This window comes from Oryzias melastigma, linkage group LG3 (genome assembly GCF_002922805.2).
Source record: "Oryzias melastigma strain HK-1 linkage group LG3, ASM292280v2, whole genome shotgun sequence".
Taxonomy (NCBI): Eukaryota; Metazoa; Chordata; class Actinopteri; order Beloniformes; family Adrianichthyidae; genus Oryzias; species Oryzias melastigma.
Genome location: NC_050514.1, coordinates 23,886,757 through 23,907,829, shown reverse-complemented (window position 1 = coordinate 23,907,829; position 21,073 = coordinate 23,886,757). Strand labels below are relative to the sequence as shown.

The window sequence follows — 21,073 nt, the reverse complement described above, 5'->3', positions numbered from 1 at the left end:
AGGCAAAGAAACCGTTATGAAAGAATATATTGAAATGTACTGGAAATTATATATGATGTATTTAGAAATATATACTGTATATATATATATATATAAATAATATATCAGCAACTTACTCATACATTTTAAAATATGTTGCAATATATGGATGGAGAACCTACAAAAACTTTATTTCACGATTGCATGATCTTTGTTGAAATAAATATTTTTTGTTCAGTAGGCAAGAACTCCAAAACACTTCTTACATTAAATTACATTTCTTATTATTACATTATTACATATTATTACATTTCTTAAGAGATGAAATGGTCTCATATGGTTATGTAATAATGTATTTAACTTAAATGTCGTTAACTGTAATGCCATTTATTTACATCACAGAAATAATAAGAAAGAAATCATTTATTTGAGTCGTTATATAACTATGTAAACATATGTATCATATAAACCTGAGTATATTATGTATTAAGGTATATTATGTAAGTATTTATGTGTGTATATTTTAATATACATCAAATATATTACTTCTACATATGGAATATACTGTCAATACATCGTTTCCCAATATATTTAAATACCTATTATTGTTTCATAAAGGAAATTAAGACGTACATGTATCTATTCGTCTATAAGTGAATGTATCAGAATGGAGTAGAGCAAGTAGCTTATGGCTTGCCGTAGTAGCTTCTACGTCACACCTACGTGCAGTTCGAATTAAGAAATATATTTTTTTTAATTATCTTTGAACACATTTTATTGTGTATGAGACAAATTCTACAAGAACATGTTCAAAACACACAAAAACGACTTTTTGTTGAAAACAGCAATCTTATAGAAGAATGCTGAGTACTCACCTATTTGCAAGCATAGCGCCATCTGGTGGAGCTTATTTTTCATGTTAAATATGTTTTACAGTAAAACAAAATAGATGGAATTTTGCTTATAATAATACTTATAGTGACGCAGCATAATCTTTAACACGTTTATAATATTTTTTCTGATAATTCAAATAAAAAAGGTAACCTCTTGTGTCATTAAAGCGTGTATTTTTTTCAAAATAAAAAATAATGAAAGCAGGAGTTAGCGGTGAATGCTACATCCGTTCATTAATGGACGCGTGGAGGCTAATTCCCTTGAATTGAGTGGCATTTCGCCTGGACTTGTTTTGAGGAGGAGCTCGGTTGTTTATTCATTCACGTCAGCCCATTTTCGGTTGCCTTCCCTCCTTCCTGCTCCACACAACGGGGACCCTCCACTGACTGTCCCCCACCCCCCCATTTTAATATTCAACCACGGACAGGTCGCCACAATAAACCGCTTTTGGAATCAGGTGAGTGGTCGTTCTGTTTTTGTTTTTCGGCGGTGTGTCGGGAGGTGGGGGTGTTTGCAGGTAACGTGCAGATGTGGTGTCGGAGCGGCGGACTTGTCCGGCCCGGCGAGGCGGAGAAGTGCTTCAACCGTAACTTATCGCATTCCAGCCGAGCAGGCTGCTAAACGCTATCCGCGGCTCGCCCGCTCGGACAACTGTCCTTCACGAGCCGGGAGGGGGTTCTTCGTCTCGCTAATGCAAACAAACGAGCGATGTAGGTCAGCAACTACAATCAAGATGTCGTCTTTTTTCTCCTCTTTTCCTTTCTTTTTTTTTTTTTACTTCAACATTCTCTCATGCCACAAACAGATGGCGTCGAGAGGGGGATGGAGAGAACGGTCAGGGAGACGCATAAAGGAGCAGGGGCGACACCAGGCTACATTAGCCCATCACTAATCTGTTTCCTGCACATTCACACATCACCTTCATGCCGAGACACAGGAGGCTAATGTGTTTTCACCAGGCCTCCCTCCAAGAAAGTTTCTAAGCTCATTTTTCCATGTTTTGTTTGATTTGATTGGAGCAAGCTAGTGTTTTGGATGTTAGGTTTTGGCTGACACCTGGAGGATGCTGCAGATAACCTGTGGGCCGGGTCAGCCCACCTCCTGACTGTCAGAGATCATTGATGGACCACTGAGGTATTCCCCACTGCACTAATGAGGCTGGAGAGCTCAGGATCCCAAAAGGCCTCCATCATGTGTCGGTTGCTTCTTTTATGTAATGAAATGCAAAGCTGGCAGAGAGTGATGACGCCTTTGACCTCCTTGCATACCTGCCCTGCTCTGTCATGGCGTAATGAGGATGGTGCACTGCACACAGCAAGCAAATTCTAAGTACCAGTTGGCAGCGCCAGGCTTGTAGACGTGCACGGATGCAGCTCAGTGTCAGTGGTAATTAAAAAGACATCCTCCTTTTTGTGGTCTTTGGGGTCGTCGTATTGATGGATTTCTTGATGAAACTCTCCAAACGACTCGGGAAGGCTTGCTGTCCTGCAGATCAAGCTGCATGCAGCCGAGGAGAATCCTGATGTGAGTCGATCACCTCGGTGCTCTGGGGGCCGCAGGGCATCATCCACCGACTGCACCGCTTCCTCTGGTAGCTTCACTGAAGTGGTTTCCCAGGAGGTCACATTTCATATCAGCCTTTCATCTGAGCATCTTGGCCTCTTGCTCCTATTTCAGGAGTTCTTACGAGAGCTGAAGCTTGTAATCTTTGTGTGTTGAGTTCTCTGCCTGGATGGCCTGTCATGGTCGCATTGATTGTGGCACTCTTACTTACTAAATGCAGTTTTGTTGGTTGTTTGACCCGCCCTGTTAGATTAGATTTTCTTTGCAAACCATCAGCCTTTTGTCCCATCTTTACTTTTTTTCTATCATAAGTATACCTAGTACTTTTTCTGTGTTGCAAACACTAACCCCCTTTTGTTGTCTTTGGTTTGTATACCTGACGGATTTGCTTTGGTAAAAAGAAAAGACCTTGAAGGAGCTTTGGTGTGTTGTCAAAAATGGGAGCTTGTGATCTGTGTCTCCAGCTTTAACTGCATGTGCTTGAAATACACTGCAAAAAAATAAATAATTTTAGCCAAGTTTGGATCAATATGATGTTATTATACTGCTGCTGCTATGGCGCAATTTGTATGCTGCTCAGGGAATCATAAGCCATTTGTTCATGGATCATCGGCAGCAGGGTTGAATTAAGTTGAAGGGGGCCAAACAGAAAGCAGATTCCCCGAAAAATGAGCTGCCACTGAACGTTAGGTGCTTTTCCTGTAAATGTATTGAATATGAGGATTTTTGTTTTTCCTCTGTATTCTTTATCAGTAGGAATGTAGTTGTGGTAGAAGGTTTAGAGTAGCTGCTGATGGTGTCAGCACGTTGCAGCGCTTCGCTGTGCTGCAGGCAGGGTTTAGAAAAACAGGCTGATGTTTCTCAAAGCACAAAGGCCTAATGTGTGGTGCCTGTTGGTTACAGCCACGCTGCACGACCTCGGGCGAGCGCTGCCAGTTTGTTTGGATGTGCTGCACAAGCGCTATGTGTGGGCACAATGTTGTGACCTTCTGGAAAAGGGAAGTTAAAAAAAAAGGTGTTGTGATGTGGAGTTGGTAAAAATAAAACCAAATTTGAGCCTAAAGCGAACACAGTTTACTCACTTTTTTTTTTTAATTTTGTGGGCTTCTTTGAGTTGTTCAACAGTCTGGTTACAAGTTTGTATTGTTTTTGTTACTCATTTCCACTCTTTGTGCCCATCCAATAATTTGTTACAGTTACATGGGGGAAGGTGACATTTAAACTGAATACAAAAAGTAGCTTTTTTTTTCTTTTAAAGAAAGATAGATTAAATGAATTGCCTAGGACAGAGCTGTAGCGGTTAGCACTCTTGCCTCACAGGTGAGAAGGCCCAGGCTCAAGTGATATCCTGGCTGGGACCTTTCTGCGCAGGCTGGGGTTTTCTTCAGTCAAAAAACATGCTTTGCTGTGCGAGTGTGTGTGGTCCTGCGACAGACTGGGAAGCTTTCCCAGGTTTATACCCAACTTTCCTCAAAAGTAGCTGGGATAGGCTCCAGCAGCCCAGTGACCTCAATAGGGATTAAAGATCCACTTCATTGAAAATTTTACGCTTGGTGTTTTTAACATTTCCTTTTAACATTTTTCTTTTTTTTTTTGTTGATGGAGGACACATATCAGAAAATTAATCTCAAAATTCAATTTCTGAGTCTTGCTTTATTTGTTGTGAATCAGGAGCAAATAAAAATGGTATTTGAAAAAATCTGTAGCAGGGGATACAGTTTTCGGGTCACAAGCATTCCAGTGGATCCACCTGCAGACAAATAGATCCATGTACATCTTCTTTGTCCTCATCTGAGCTGGCATCTGGCTCAAAACTGTATTTCTCGCCATTTTTGTTGCCCTGGTAACATTAGACTCCGGGTGTGGAGGGCTCCAAACTACCAGGAGAGTGTGTAAACAGAGCGCTCAGTTATGAATGAGGGGAAGGGAGTGGGGTTGTTTTGTGCCAACGGTGCAGAAATTATGTCCTAAAATCACTTTTTTTTTACTATAATCTGCATAATCATAATTAAAAGACGACTGGAAACGCTTTGAAAGTTGCTCAAAAGGTGACCAGAGTGGGTATTTAAGTAGGTTTGGAAAACAGATGGAAATGAGATGCGGTTTGTTTATACTAAATTTTTTTTTCTTTTGCTAGTGGCTAAATTCAGGCAGTGTCACTGTACCCAAAACAACTGGATGAACCGGACATCCATAAAACATTTCATAGACTAGAGTAGAATCCTGTTTGCGATCTTATCTTGTGATTTTCCCTTGAACGCCTCTCTAAAGAGCTTAACTTTAGTACCTTTTGAGCGACTTTAAAACATTTCATACAGTCTTTGTCTTATTGGGTTAACTGAATAATATCCTAACTTCTCATTTTGCACTATTATGAAGATGCAGCTCACTGGCTTGTGTAATGTTCACAAAACTGCAAGAAGGCAGTGAAGCTATGCAGCACTGCCAGTGTGTCTGCGACTTTGTCATTTGTTGCTATGCATAAGCTAACATTGTTTATTCTCTTTTAAACTGTAAACAGACAGCGTAAAAAAATCCCCGTTGTTACTTGGAAAACAGAATTGAAAATAGACTGTTGAGTGCAGAATGTGCAGCTTTGGTTGTTGAGTTTCTCCAGTCTAGCGTGAAATATTTTTTGCTGTAGTTCAAAGTGAAGGGAGCTAATATGAACTTATAAACATTTTCTAGCTAAAATCATGGCCTCAAAGTTGTTTCCAGTGCAGAAACACATTTGTGTCTTTTTTCTTTGTGTGTTTTCTTCTTGCATTTCCTCTTCCACTTTGACTGCATTAAAAATGATTACACAAAGTGAGTCGACCCCAATAATGATCAGGCCTCTATTATCAGCTGCCGTGTAGCATTCAGGTCCCTCACAAGCCTCTGTTCTAACTACCACTTTGCAGAGAAAAGCAGAGAAGTGGCCTAGTTCATGCCCTCTTGAACGTAATTTTAGCTTTGTGTGTCATAATATGCATGTATTAAAAGGTGTGTCTATTTCTCACCGTCTCTTTTCACTTTGTTCTTGCATCTGCTTGCTATTGTGATGGGAGCTAAATTGTGAGACGGTGCATTGCACTGCTGAACTGTGAATTTAGGTGCTGTTGATTGTGTAAAAATAAAAGAGCATCGTTTATTTCTAGCTTTTAGTGCCCTTAAACTCCAAATCATCAATAAGCTAGTTGGAAAATCAAGATCAATCGTTTACAGTATAAGTCGCACTTTTAGGAGAAAAGTGTGACGTTTCAGAACAAATCTGCCATGATCAGCGTAGCTGAAAAAAAAAAAGTAAATAAAGAAATGCAAGAATACTAATCTATTGATCTGTATAAGAAAAATATCAAAGTTTAAGAGGAAAACAGATTCTCTTCCATGTTTGTTTTAGACGACACTTCTTCTGCCGCTGTCAGTAGCAAATACTTCGGATGGAGCGCCCTCTAGTGGTTGTTAGGGGAAACAACCGCTAAAAGATGATCTGTGTTTACTGGGAAAATAACAAATTAAGAACCCTTTTGATGTCTTAAAAAAAAAAAAATACAAGTCGCTCCTCAGTATTGTCACAAACGGCAGCTGAGGCGTTCGGATCCACGTGCAATAGTTTATTGGGTGAAGAAACAGGGTAAAGAGTGGTACTGGGTGCTGAGGGATCAGACAGGAGTGAGGACACACAGTGAGGAGTGGGACGAGGGCAGGTTAAATAATAAGGGACTGATGGGATAACTGAAAACAGGTGTGAGAGGCTCCAAGGTGAATGCTGGGGTGAAGTGAGGGGAGAGCTCCCTCTGGTGGCAGGAGGAGGGGAGCTCCAGGCCACCCTGACAAGTATAGGTCACACCCCTGGCTAAACTATGAAAAAAAAAACTGTGACTTATACTGTGGGAAATACGGAATATTGTTTTGGTATTTTCTTTTATAAGTAACATGTATGATCAACCCAACCCCTAGTCTGGATATAAAGACGTGTGAATTCAAAGATACTTGGGTTGTGTTTGAAGACTTTCCATTGACTATATTTACGAACTGGACCGAGTGATTCTGACGTCACCCATAGAAAATGCCTTACTTCTGACTCCAACGAAATGTAGTCAGTTGAGTCACAATTTTTTTGCGGTTTGGACACCGCCACGTTAGGACCCAGACAACGTCAATAAAAACAGATTAGTTTGACCCGGTCTGAGTCATCGTTTCTATGGCAACCACTCTCGCCAATCATGAGTGAGCTTGTTGGAAGTCCACACCCCTACCACTTGAAAGCAGGCTAGACGAAATCTGTCAAATTTTTTGAACGCTTGACTTGGAGGCGCCACATGATTTTATTGAGGCATCTGATTGGCCAGTTTATAAGTTGCAATAAAGAACAAAAATATCATGAAAAGTGAAAATCGGATTAGCAAAAAGCATCAGAGCAAGGATGTTTATAATGACTGAGTAATAGCTGTTTAGTTCTCAATATAAGTCTACGGAATTTTGTTTTCATGGAGGTAGTGGGTAAACTTCCTTCTTGCAACACAGGGGGGTCGCTCAGTCCAGTACTCGTATATGGTCAAAGCCCCCCACCCCACCCCCCCAAAGAAACAAAAAAAACCCCAACATTTTTCAACCTTCAGCAAAGATTGCTTTGTTTATTCAATAAAGTAACAGAAAATACTCCACAGTCAGCCGCTCCTTTCTGTGTTACATCCTCTGCATTCTTTTGCTGTCCTTGCTTTGTCTGCGGCTGCACAACAGTGCTGCAATTCTGTGGTCAGTGAAGCAGGTGACTGCTTATTAGCTCCAGTGGTGCTGCTATGCAGAGAGGGCTGCCTTTAATTTTATTATGGAAGATTTAAGCCCCGCTGTCATGTGTTCTCTCGCTTTCCTGGCTGTGTCTGGATACTCTGACTTCCCCTCACACTAAAAACATGCATCTCATTACCTCTTACCCTTAATGTGTTTTACAGCTTACCCCTGAAATGCGGGCACTTAGAAGTCCCAGACCAGCCCTTCAGAGAATGCTGTGATGCTATGTTGTTGATCAGGGAGCTTGTGAATTTTCACAGAGGGGGAAAAAAAAAAAAAAAAACGTTTCACGCTGAATTGCTTATTGTTTTTGTGTGATCTAAGCTGAAAAATGCAGAATATGATTTCTTGGACACAACATTAGTGCAGTGTTTTACCCTTACGATGACAATTCCACACCAATGAAATATTTCTGTTCTCTCAGCGGTATTACACAGTCATAAATTGCAGAATGCTTAAGTGATGCAGATGTGAAAATAATCTATCGAATATAGAAGATATGTTTTTTTTTTTTTTTTAAGTGATAATGTGCAAGTCACTCTAGCTCAGTCTTGTCCCAGAGGGTGCTGTTGCACAGCTGATCTTTGTTTAGTGAAGCATAACAGAAGAGAATTCACCTTTAGTGACTTTTAGTTTAAATGTCATGATTTGTGTTTTCCTTTGTGTCTGAGTGCGGAGGGACTCCCGGCTAACAAACAGTACATTCATTAAAGACAGTTGTTGAGATACTAGTGAAAATGTTTCTTTTGTCCGGGGAACTTTTGAAGACAAATTTGTGGCACATTGAACCTCAGGTCAGGGCAGTTTGACCCGTCATCAGTGGTAGATGAACTCAGCTATCATCCCATCAGTGTTGCTTTTTTGTTATTAATGCATTTTGGTTTCTCTTAGGGCTAGCAATATGTAAAACAGTTTTGCGTAATCAGTCACTTATATTTACTTGGTCTTTATGGTTAATCACTGACTTAAATTCTTGGTGTCAAATAAAAAGCCTTTTTTTTTCCCGAACAAAATTGACTATGCTTTGATTATGGTGTAATTTTCCTATATTTCCTTTACTTTTTTTATAATTACTGAGTGTAATCAGAAAAAGTTATCTTAAATGAAAAAAAAAATCCTTTAAATTAAACAAGTATACTATTTTAATAACCTAAGTCTTTTAGTATTGGCATTTATTTCAGTTTTCTCCTTATGTAGAGGTCTATCATTGCAGTTTTACTTGCGTCTGCTATGGAATGCTGCTACTGGTACTGGTCCTGGTACTGACTGGTACTGGAATGACAAAGTCCTAAGAAAACATAGAAAAGTCTTAGTGTGGAGCCCATCATCCTATGCCCTCAGTTGATCATTGATTGACATGGTGTGAGAAGGTCTTATCTTTTCTCTGTTTAATATCAATTAGCAATATTTAAACATGATCAAACCAATGACTTCAGTCTGCATGGAATCAGATTTGTGGTTAAACATGTAATGCTAAACTTATAGCCTTAGAAAGCCATCTGCCTGTGAGAGACACCTGAGGTATTAAATTTGCATTGCCTAACAAGATTTTTATCGACATAAGTTTTAATTGCTGCAGTGTCTATTTGTCTGCATGCAAAATTATTCTTCAGAGAAATATTTCGAAATAACAGAAGGTGTTCCTGGATTTTTCTCTCACTTACAGAGCAAGCCTTCATGTGAGTAACAAAGCACAGGAACAATATGGTGTATGTGCCAACAGCTGATTCAACCTCCCTGCTACTTATTTCACTGCCAAGAATGAGCAGAATAGCGTGTTAAGCTTCAGTTCGAAGCTGCCCTGTCTTGGCCATAGAGAGCTTATCGCCCTCCTATCCCTGCCCTACTCGCGCTAATTACCTGGATCAGGTGATTCCAGGTTGTTACTCACCGAAAACACTCCAGCTGGACAAAAGCAATACGGTCTTTCTTGAAGCCCAGAGTTGGGTAAACCTGGTCTTCAGGAAGGAATGGGTACTCATTTCAGAGGGATAGTGCTGGTGGGTTTTTATTCCGCAACCACTGAATTCACGATTGGCTCCCTAAAAACAAGTCAATGTTGGTAAATGTTGTATACAAGTATACAACATTTACCATTCAATATGGCTATAGAAAACTTTTATTTTTTTTTTTTATTTTTTTTTATTTTAAATCACACAGCAATCATTAATTGCATTCATATATTGGCTTTGGCCATGTGTTTATTATTTTTCTTTTGCTGATACTGGATCTGATGCCAACTACGGGAAATAACATGCAGTTTGAAGTACCGTAACTCTTTGACGGTTCTCGCAATTAATGTAATTCCTGTGGATTCTCAAGCTGAGAATAGCAGCTATGCATTGATATCCAACACTTTAAATAAAATTAAATAAATTAAGTGTTGCTGAGGGTTAAAAATGCCTTAAAAATAAAAAAATTCAAAAAGACCAATTTCAAACATCCAACCAAAAAATTAATTGGCCCCGATAGACTTTATTAAAATCTTCCAAATAGGTGATTGAGGAAGCTTATCTTCATGGGTTTTGTTATAATCCTGACTTTTGATTGAGCGATTGTTTATTTAGAACCCTTTAAGTTACCTCCTGTCTCACACAATCTGCCGCCATACCACACTTGACTTTGGGAATCAATAAAGCTCTCTAGTTCTGGTTCTGCTTAGGTGTTGTAACATTCCATGTAAGCCGGTGTGGGATCTGCTAAGGGCCTTGGAGCTGCAAAAACTTGAGAACAGCATGTTTCAGAGATTAACGTGTATAATGAGCATTGAGGCTGGAATATTAGGATGAAGCGATGCTCTGATCGCAAGGGCTTGTTGAAATAAACAGCATCATTTTGTCTCTTTTTATTAGATACAGTTTGGTTTGTGAAACAAAAAAAGAAGATTGAGAAGAGTTTTTGTTCTCCTTCTTCCTAACTCGATCCTTTTATTTTCCCTACCTCCCCATGTTTTTCTCTCTTCCCCTCCCCCTCTTTCTGTTCCTTCTCTCTTTCATTCTCCCTTCCTCCATGTGCTGTCTTTCTTTCTCTCTTGCTTTGGGTTTCCATCATGCTTTGCCCCTCCCTCTGTTCTGCTCTCCTTTTTTTTCCAGTCTTCCTCTCTCACGTTGCACATCACCCGTCCATCCCTCCGTCTCACTCTGGCGTCGCTGCCTGTCTCACTTCTCTATTTTTTTTTTCCTGTCTTGCTCTCCGTTTCTTTTCTGCTCACTCTTCATCCTCCCCTCCCCCACCATTGCCTCTCATTTTCTCTCTTTCTCTCCTCTGTTTCACTCACTCTGTCCCCCTCCCATCCAGCACTCTTTATCCCCTCCCTCCCCATCAATCCCTCTTTCATTCCATGCAATCATCTGTTTTCTCCTTCTCTCCCTCTCTCATGCTTCCTCTGTTATGCCCCCATTTTGTCTTCTGCCATTCCCCTCTTTCTCTTTTTCCTCCATGTTCTGTTTTTCCCCATTGTGCACCACTTTTCTTTCTTGAATGATATAACTTTATTAAACAACATCCACCAGGAAACAGTCAAATAAAGAAAACATCCTTTTGAGCACATGAACATGTACTTCTGGGTTTAACAAAGTTATTTTCACAATAACCGGACCAACGGTTGTGCATCACCAGTACCAATCTGATTTAAGGAGAGTTATTTTTTGTTTGCTCATCTTCAACAGGTGGCTCACAGCACTGTAGCTAATGTCAGTCATGATCCACAGGTGAGGCTGAATGTAGAAGAACCAGGTGACCAGCTGCCTGATTTTTCTTATAAAGATTTTACTTGCTTGGCTGGGTAAGAAGGTGAAATCATTGATGGTTTAGCAGGGTTTTACCACATCTACAATATTGTTGGATGTTTTCATTCAGTTTATTGTGTTTTTTTAAGGTTATGGGTCATTCTAGACCTCCATTGTATTGTTTTTAATTGCCCAGACCAGAGATTGTACTCAACTTCTTGAGCATCTATAAAAACAGCCTAAAAATAAATCCTTAAATGGACATGGAACTCGATTAGCAACCAATGAACATAAAGGGTTATGATAGCACTATTTTAGATCAAGTAAAACAAGTTAAAGGTTTATTCAGACTGGACACATTTGTTTTTTCAGAGTTCATTTTCCCAAATAATCCAGAGAAAATTTGGATTCTGAATACACCCAAGTGGACCCTGCTCCGGGACCAGGAACCGATCTTGGACCCATCTTTTAAAGTGGTCTCGGTTGGTTTCCAATCGGACTGAGCTCCGGTTTTGTTCTGAGTTTCCTTAGTTTGAGTAGGCTCTGTGCTCAGAGCAAACCGACTGGACCAAAAAAGTCCATGAATGCTTGTCATTACAGGATGTAAACACACCACTGAAGCCACAATGTGACACAGAATCTCCTTGAAATTTGGTCGGATGAATGCTGGGTCATTAAAACCTCTTTTAACGTGATACACATTGCGTTCACTTACATTACATTTTACATTGGCCACAATAAATGATATTGAATATATTGAGAGGTCTGTTGTTTTTTTAAGATAATGACTTTAAATTAAAGCAGCTGTTATTAATTACTTTTAAAAACTAATAAAAAGGATTGACCAAAATAAGATTCACAGAAAAGTCTAAGAAACTACTTTTTTTTTTCATTTTACCTCATGGGTGGTATCCTCACCTTCACTGCTCTATATGAAAACCTTTAGTGAGTTTCAAATCATTTTCTCACAAAACCATTAGATTATTAAAAGTTTACATATAAACCCAAATGGTCATTCTGTTCATCCTACATTAGGTGCCTTGTACACTGCTTCATATATAGACAGTTATGTGTTGCTAGAATGCTAAAACTATGATCTCACTCTGCTAGATGTGTTTTCATTGATGTATAAGTTAATTTGAAATCAATATTCTTGCCAATTTTGTGAATTGTTTAAATTTTTAGATTCCTTTCCGAAAAAAGGTTCCTTTATTGAGAGTTTCAATTTTATTTTTCTTTTAATATCATGAGTATTCAGAGAAAACAGTTATATCCTGTATACTTGTTCAAAGAGCAAACAAAAGTTGAAATGAATGTTTGTTTGAAAGCTCTTGTTTTCTGCAGTATATTATTTAAAAAGCTAAAGGTGCCAAATGCAGCCAAAACCCGTGACATCCAGTGAATTCATTGTACCTCGGATTAAGTCTCTATACAGAAATGTGGGGCAAAGACCATGCTAATTTCATCCACCTACAGTGTATTCAGAGGTCCCCTGATGGATGTGTTTATGAACTTCTATTCAGACGGTAGCAGTGTGAAGGTGTTGAACAGTTTAAGAGCTTTCACCACGTCTTTTGTATGTCGGCCTCTGTCAGGTTAAAGAGATGGCTTTAGTTCCTCTGCAGGTGACGGCGCTACAGAGGTTGTTGGATCTCCAGGAACTGTTCCAACATCCCCATCATGCTGTCAGGGCCATAAATCCCAGTCTTGCCATAGTTTGATAACAAAAACAAAGTGTCATTCACAATGCCAACTGTCAATAGCATTCTAAATGTGTGGAGAATTGCAGTCACACTTTTTATGTTTGTTGTATTAGGATTTCCTATTGTCATATATTTTAGCCAGAGTTTAAGCAGCTCTTTTTATTGTTTTCAATGCAAAACATGCAAAGGGATTGTTGCTGTGGATGGGAGCATGATGCCACCCACTTCTTCTGCTTTGAGTGGCTTTTATGGGTTCTGACAGGGGAGCAAAAGCTTATAAAACTGTCAAAATTAATGGATTTAGTTCAAATGGTTTCTGATCCTGCAGCTGATTTGCTTAAGTTAAAAACAAATGTCATTGATAGATAAAGTATCTGCCCATTCATGTGTGATAAGAGATTACTAAATCTCTCCTCTTGATAACTTTTTAAATACTGGTATGGCTGCTTTATTTCAGATGATGTAAATCTTTAGGTTTTGAACATAGACCGTAAATGGAGATGGACAGAGTTGGGTGTGACATCACTCATACAAAAAGTCTTACATCTGGCTCCAACAAAATTAAGCTAATTCATTTGCCATTTTTATGAGATACGGGCTCCACCATTTGGATCCAGTTGACAGTGATTTGCCTGTGACATGTTTCTAGGGCAACTAATGTTGCCAGTCATGTCGCCAACAAAATCAGGCTCAGGAAAATCTGTCAAACGTTTGGAGTGGGGCCACATACTTTTACTGAGACATCTGATTGGTCAGTTTATAGCTTGAATAACTTACGATTTAAATAATAAAAAAAAAAACTGGGATTAGGAAGAAGATGCTAAGAAAAAAAAGCATCAGATCAAGAATGGTTATTCTGACAAATAGAATAACTGCAGAATAGCTGTTTATTTCTTAATAGAAGTCTATGGGATTTTGGCTTCTTGCAGCCAGCAGGTACTTCCTACTTGGAATGGATGGGTGGGGGGGGTCACGCTGTCCAGTTCTTTCTTGTACAGTCAGCGGTTTTGAATGGAACCAAAGAGAGGCAGGTGTACTACGTATAGGGTTCAGATCATTCATTTTTTTAGGGTCCTAAGGCTCGCTTCAATTCTAGTATGAACTTAACATGTAAACCCTGATCTTCTTGATGGGGAGGGTCTTCAAATGAAGTGTGGGAATGAAGTAAAGGGAGTAAACATAACCACTGTGTGTTACAAGGAGCAAAATGAACTACCTATAAAACAGAAGAAGCGGGATTCCTGAAAAAGTTTCAAAAAGTCCAACAGACATAGGGGAAGGTACAGGCACTTATTGCTCTGTCATAAGTGTTTGGTTTGCATCTAAAATTTCAGTCTGTACGCAAACAACCTGACTAAGGTGTAAAAAAAAAAATATTGGCAATCTATATGCGTTGAATTGAGTCCACAAGACTGTTGAAGTGTAAAAGCATCCGGAGAAGCTGTTGGAACAGAAGTCCACGTTATTTACTTTTTTTTTCGAAAGGATTGGTTTTTGGTTTAGGAAAAATACAGTGCAGCTTTGTAAAGTCTTCCATTTATACAGTAGTTTAATAATGCTGCTCGGTAATGGTTAAAAAGTTACGTAATAAAATATATTTTAAGTACAACATAAGAATGGATTTTAAGGTCAAACTTTGTCATTCTTTAAGTCATCAAACAACACTTGTTAGCTCAAACATGAAAAAGCAACAGAACTAAAGTTTCTTCCAGAAAACTTTGGGCTTTATTCTCATAGTATTAAAAAGCGGCATTAATGTGGTGCAGAAAAAAATGTGTGTGATTGTGGTCAAAGACCATTCAAACAGAAAATATTCCAGATGCTATAGCAGTACCGCAAAAGACTTGCAGTTACAATAGAATTATTTCCCCTCCTTAAAGGTAATATAACAAACTTTACCAGCACCATACACTGAAGTATTGGCTAAAGGGGGCAAAACAAAACTCTTTTTTAAAATCCTTTTAAATGAAAAGTTAACTATACATATGGTCATCATGCTCATTTTTATTTAGTTTTTAGTTGATTGTCATTTCCTATAGTTCTTAACTTTTAATTGAATATGTTATTATTTGACACCAAAGTTTATCTTTCTCATTGTCTACATTTTGGCATATTTTAACAAAAACTTGAGGATTTATTTGAATATTTTAAAATCTTAAGATTAGTTAGTATATTTGGCAGAAAATATCACCAAACTCTAATGACCTCTGTGTCTTATTTGAACTTTAATTGCTGTGTCTGAATTAAAACAGTGTTGGTTGTACTCTTTAGAGGTTGCTATGGTTTCCATTGGTCACCTAATGTCCCTCGTCTTTGTTTGTCTTAAAGCCTAGAATGTTTTTGACCTATTTAAGACAAAGCTCACCCTTACAGATCTACTTTTTCTTCTTTAACCCCCTCAAAACAATGTTCATTAAACGATCCTACATATGTTTTTATGTGTATATGTATTTATTTTGGGTGTAAAATTGGACTTCCCAAAATTGGAGTCAGTAGGTAGTATCTCCTTTCAGACACCAGCTTTCAGGGGTCTTTTAAGGTTGTGCAGCATTTGGTACTTTTTGGTTTGTATCAGAATCGGCTGCAGACAGTGAACTCTACTGTAAGGTCACTGTTGGTCCTGTCTCACGGCTCTACCATGGCATTCATCATTTTGCTGGAGGCACTCTCGGCGAAAGATGACTTAACGAGAGATTACAGTGCTTTTTGGCCCAACCAGTGATTCTTAAGAAGTTAGTCAGCAATTTGTGTGAACTAAGAAATTGCCCTTTTTTTTCAAGACAACAAGAATAGGTTTGTCTTGTACATACACTTGTCTTTTCCTGCTGTTCATCCTCCATTTCTTCTTTTTTTTAAAATTAAATTCTGTTCCCATCCCCCTTCCTCTCTCCCCTCCCTTCTCTTTTCTTTGAGTAGTCTTTCCATCCGCTCTCACCTCCTTTTTTCCCCTCTCTCTTCAATTTGCTCATCTCCTTGTCAGTCACCTTCCTTCCGTCTCTTCTTCCTCTCTGTCTGTCTGTCGCCCTCTGAATCTGGGCTTGAAACAATCTTACAGCACATTTCCATACGGCTCACATGAGAGAGATGCTGAGTCAAAAAAAGATGCAAGACAAAAAAAGAATGATCATTAGATGAAAGAGGAGAAACAGAGATGAAGAATGATTGGGGAGGAGGGAGGGAATTGAGTTACCTGAGGAACAAAAATGAAAGTCTGACATTATGTTTATTTATCATTGCAGACATATTTTTATCATAAAAGAAGCAGGAATCAGTCACACCTGTAGATCACACACTCAATTAGCAAAAGACTGTTTTGTTTGTTTGTTTGTTTGTGATGGTGTGACCAGAGTCACTACTGAAACTGTGCTGAGCAAGATGGTGGAGGAGGGGGTAACGTTAGCTCCGCCTTCAGCTCATCCCACACATATAAAAAGGAGATGAACACAGTCTATTCTCACTGAACACACACACAGAAGAATGAGATCCTTAAAGCACCTGAAGGTTCATAGCAGGAGGAGCGTGGTGAGTTCATTGCGTCTCGTTTGTAACGCGAATCGGTGGTTTACTGAGGCAGACTAAAGGATGGTCTGAGACTTGTTTTATTAGTCTTTTGTTTCAATGGTAGATATTCATATTTAACCATCAACAAATAATTATTTGTAGTTAATCAGTCTTCCTTGGTAAAGTCTTCTTCATGCCTCCCTTTTTTTCACCTCACACTCTTTAATTCTGCTTTCATTGTGGCATTTTCCTTTTTCCCCCTCTCTCTGTCTCCAGGTTACTCATAGATTCTCTCAACCCTCCTTCCTTCTGTCTACACATCTTTCCGTCTCTTGATTTTTCTTTTGCACGCTGCCTCACACTTACCCTCCTGGTTGCTTTTAGGCTTTCAGTTTTCCTCCATTGCTCTCTCTACCTTTCATTTGTCTTGTTTCCTGTCTTCAAATCGACTAGCCTGCTGTAATCTCTTCATGCTTGTTGTTTGCTCTCTCCAATGGTTCCTTTTCCTTAATCTTAAGTTTTCCTTTATTTTTCTCCCTCTTAATCCCCGTTAGCAAACACAAACAGGCTAAACCTTCTGTCGCTAGCATGCTGGACCAAGAGTCTGTCCTTCAGTCAAACAATCTTGTGGCTTGTTCTAAGACAACCTTTACTTAAATTGAATTCTTGTGCTTGAAACTTTAACTACGCCTTATTTGATTAAAATTATTTTTGAAATAAACATGTCATTTATTGTTATTTATTTTTATAGATATGAATATTAAGTTTGGCCTTAAAATATCTTTAACATTTGCAAGTTATCTGTCTTAAACTGTTCATCTTTCACACAGTTTTCTATATTAACTGATGCAAAAAAAAAAGAACTTTAATATGAGAATGGACTCAAATGTCAGATTCTAATATTACTGACATATTTTTAACTTTAATCAACGCACTATCCGAATGTGACTATGTACCCATTTACTATTAGTAGTAAAGCTTCATTTTTCTTTATTGTGAGGCTGTTTAAATTATTACTTTGATCATCTTTTGATCTATTTTCAAGCGTTCCCAGTGGTCTTTTAATTATGATTATGCCACTTTTGGGCATAATCTAAAAAACTGTGCCGTTTTCTTGGACAAGTTTTCCAGAATTCTTTTGAAATTTGACTCTGAGTTGTGGGCAGAACAATTGATGGAGAGTAAGCCTGCCCCCATTTCCTGTCATCCCTTTGTTTACACTCTCTCCCACTAGCTTACAGGCAAGCATTATCTGAGTTATTCTGCTATAAAGTTTTAAGTCAGATACCAGCTCGGCCGAGGAAAACAAAAACGCTAATGAATTGTCTGTAAATGGATTAGGGATCAACCGTTATGGTTCTTTCCAAGACCGTTATAATACCGGTATTTTTTTAAGTCTGGGTGGCCGATTGCGGATATTTAGGTCAATATTCATTTTAAAATGGACTACATACTATAATATACTAAACACATTCATAGTGAGGGCAACGGGCCCGGGTATGCAGCTGAAGCATCAACCGCGTGGGCGGTCATCGGGCTGGTAAAACATCCTGCTGTTCCATTGGTCACATAAACACTTCATCTAACAATGTCATTTTTTGCCTCTTGGGTTCTCTCAATCAACACAGAAAGAGCTAAAGTTAAATAACATTTAAGTTGTGATTGTCCTGGATTTTTTCCTCATACAGGCTGTGCTTTGTTGGTGCGTAGCTTTATGTGTGTTGCTCAGTTTTTTAGCTTCATGCTTTCCTACTATAAAAATCCTTTAATTTGGTTTTTAAAATTTTAATCACATTTTAAAAATGGGTTGCTTACATGTCTATATTTTCAGCATCTTTTTTAACTTTGTAATTCATAGAAATGTTTAGCGGTGAGATAACCGAGCTGCGCGTTTTTTTTTTTTTTATGTATTTATGATGTTCTGCACAACGTTGCCAGTTGTGACATGGCGAGGACAAATATTTTTACTACAATTTCAGGGGCATTTTCTGTTTATGTACCTTTTGAAACGTCTGAACGCGTGAGCTGAACCACAGAGAAAACTTTTCTCTCCACTAACCTCCTGGTCTGCCTGGTTAACCAATCAGATGGTGCGGCTGCCTCCAAGCCAAAAACAACCGGTTCAATATCGACCGTCGGATTAAAAAATAAAAAAAGGCAGATACCAATAAGAGTCAGAATAGCCAATATCGGCGCTGATATTGATATTGGTGTCAGTCGACCCCTAAAGTGGATTCATCAGAATGGAATGGAGGGAGCTTGTGGCCTGGTGTTGTAGGCCCAATATCACACTTTCAATCTTTTTCAAGTAGCATCTGCTCCTGATTCACAACAATTTGAACAAAGATGCTCAGAAATGCAATTTTGAGCTTAATTTTCTTCATATATGTCCTCCGTAATCAGAAAAATGCCACACAAACATGTTAAAATCATTGCAGTGGGTCTTTAAGGAGCCTTGTAACCACTTCATGTTAGGAAGGAAGTCTCACGCTCCCTGAACCACTTGTTCACAGTTTGAGGCAGATGAATCCTGACGTTGTCATCTTGGAGTATGCCTCTGTTATCATGAGAAAAAAAAAAGTATTGGTGAAATAACCTGGATTTTCAACACAATCAGGTTGTTTCTCTGCAGTTTGTCCTCTTTTGGTTGATTTAAAATGTGACCTATTTAGTTTTGTTGCTGATTTGTAATGATGACACTTTCACTCACCTGCATGCTTTTCGCTTCTGTTTTAGGAGGAGGCGAGCCGGCGCCTGGGTAGATGTGAGCCCAAGGTAATGGCCAGGCTGGTGGACATAAGCACACAAACAGATCCTGTTGTCGTGCTGTCCTTAGCCCAGGCCGCCGTGCTAGGTCTCATCTCCCAGAATGAAGTTTTCGGAGCTACTATTGCACCTAACGGCTTCTACACCGGCGAACCCAAAGAGTCCCCTGCCCCCCCAGTAGACGGAGTTGACTACGAGTACGCTGACCAGCTAATTGGCGCTAACGGAGATTACTTGGGAGACAACTTAGAAGACAACCAGATGCAACCCAGCTGCAGCCAGAGGAGGTGGCAGCAAGGGCCACCCCAGCACCCCGACGAGAAAATGATCCTCCCCAATCGTCATGGTCTTCAAGGTAGTGATCTGCCAGTGGCCTCTTCCCACGTGAAAGGGGAAGTCGTGACCTCTGGGATGCCCTCCTGCATCCACATGCTGAACAATATGGCTCCAAGAGGTGGTTTAGTCCAAGTAGATCCAGCCGCTCTCAGAGCCGCCAACAAGAACTGTGCTGAGTGTGAACGGGAAGCAACTAACCAGCAGCAAGCTAATCCTCACGTCCACCCCGCTCCACCCCAGGTGGCCCACAGAGGGCCAGAGCAGGGCCACAGAGGGCTTCAGGGCCAGCGCCCCATGGGAGGCCACGGTCGAGGGGGCAGAGAGGGTGAAGAGGAGGTAGAACACCAGACGAACGCCATGATGAAGCCCACGCAACAAGAGGAAGCCATCAGCAGCTACTTCCAGACCAGTGAAGTGGGTAGCTATGATTCAACAGAAATGGGAATGGGTGGCGAGTACGAAGACAGCAGCCAGAGCATGATGTGGACGGATGGAAGCAGTGGAACGCAGCACCAGCAACCTCCACACCCCCAACCACCTCGTCGTCACGGCGGCCGCAGAGTAGACCGCCTGGATATCAACATCCAGATCGACGAGTCCTACTGTGTCGATGTGGGAGATGGTTTAAAACGCTGGAAGTGCCGGATGTGCGACAAGTCGTACACTTCCAAGTACAATCTCGTCACACACATCCTGGGCCACAACGGGATCAAACCTCACGCCTGTCCACACTGCGGGAAACTCTTCAAACAGCCCAGTCATCTTCAGACGCACCTGCTGACTCACCAAGGCACCCGGCCCCACAAGTGCACTGTCTGCAAGAAGGGCTTCACGCAGACCAGCCACCTGAAGCGGCACATGCTCCAACACACCGACGTCAAGCCCTACAGCTGCCGCTTCTGCCGCCGAGGCTTCGCCTATCCCAGCGAACTGCGAGCGCACGAGGTGAAGCACGAGCGCGGACGCTGCCACGTCTGCTCGCAGTGCGGCATGGAGTTCCCCACTTACGCTCACCTCAAGCGACACCAGACCAGCCACCAGGGCCCCCACACCTTTCAGTGCACCGAGTGCAACAAGTCCTTCGCCTACCGTAGCCAGCTGCAGAACCACCTTCTGAAGCACCAGAGCCCGAGGCCTTACACCTGCTCCCAGTGCGGCCTGGAATTTGTGCAGCTCCACCACTTGCGTCAGCATTCACTGACTCACAAGGTACCAACACTTCACACTTTCCCTGTCACTTTTCACTGCCGTTGTTAATAAACTTTTTCCTTCTAGGCTTAAATATTACCTGTGCAAACTCACTAACAGAATAAAATGGTGGTAAAGAAATAAAGAGGAGCGTTGCATTATTTTATTGTTCATCTGTATTGTCATCCCACAAAGATCTATCTGAAACAAACTACCAAGAACTAGATTTTTAAACCTGGAGCCAAGTTTCCTGTTAGGATTAAATAAAGTTGGAAAACAAAATAGCTGTATGGTGTTAATGTTGGAGACATTAAATCATTTTTAGATTTAAAAGGAATTTAAACAAAAAAACAAAAAGAAAAACAAAAAAAAAATGTTCTGCAAAACATCGTTTTTTAGATTTAATCTCACATTTGATCATACATCATATTCGAAGTGCTCATATTTTATGATCTTAAAAGACATAATTTGCAATTTTGAAGGAAAACAAAGCAAAAAAAAAACAGTTTAGTTGTTTTACAAAGTCAACAGTCTGTAACTGTCGTCTGTAATTACTCAATGTTCCCTGCTTGTTGTAAAGCCAAGGAATCACAAAAAACATTTTGCTGTATTCTTGACAATTTGCTGTCATTAATTGCT

General features: G+C 40.0%; 1 protein-coding gene across 3 annotated transcripts in view; it reads left to right on the top strand.

The window, feature by feature from the left end:
• Positions 1-1,075: 1,075 nt before the first annotated feature.
• The window catches only part of znf710b (zinc finger protein 710b), a 25,445-nt gene continuing 5,447 nt past the window's right edge, over positions 1,076-21,073 (top strand). Inside the window, exons 1-3 of one of the 3 annotated variants that reach the window (XM_024295744.2) lie at positions 1,076-1,330; positions 18,881-20,455; positions 20,522-20,579. In XM_024295744.2, the coding sequence (XP_024151512.1) occupies positions 1,091-1,330; positions 18,881-20,455; positions 20,522-20,527 (1,821 nt within the window). In that variant the 5' untranslated portion in view covers positions 1,076-1,090 and the 3' untranslated portion in view covers positions 20,528-20,579. Of the gene's footprint in view, positions 1,331-16,104; positions 16,166-18,880; positions 20,456-20,521; positions 20,580-21,073 lie in introns of those variants that run through there. The other 2 variants (XM_024295742.2, XM_024295743.2) reach the window with 2 other exon arrangements.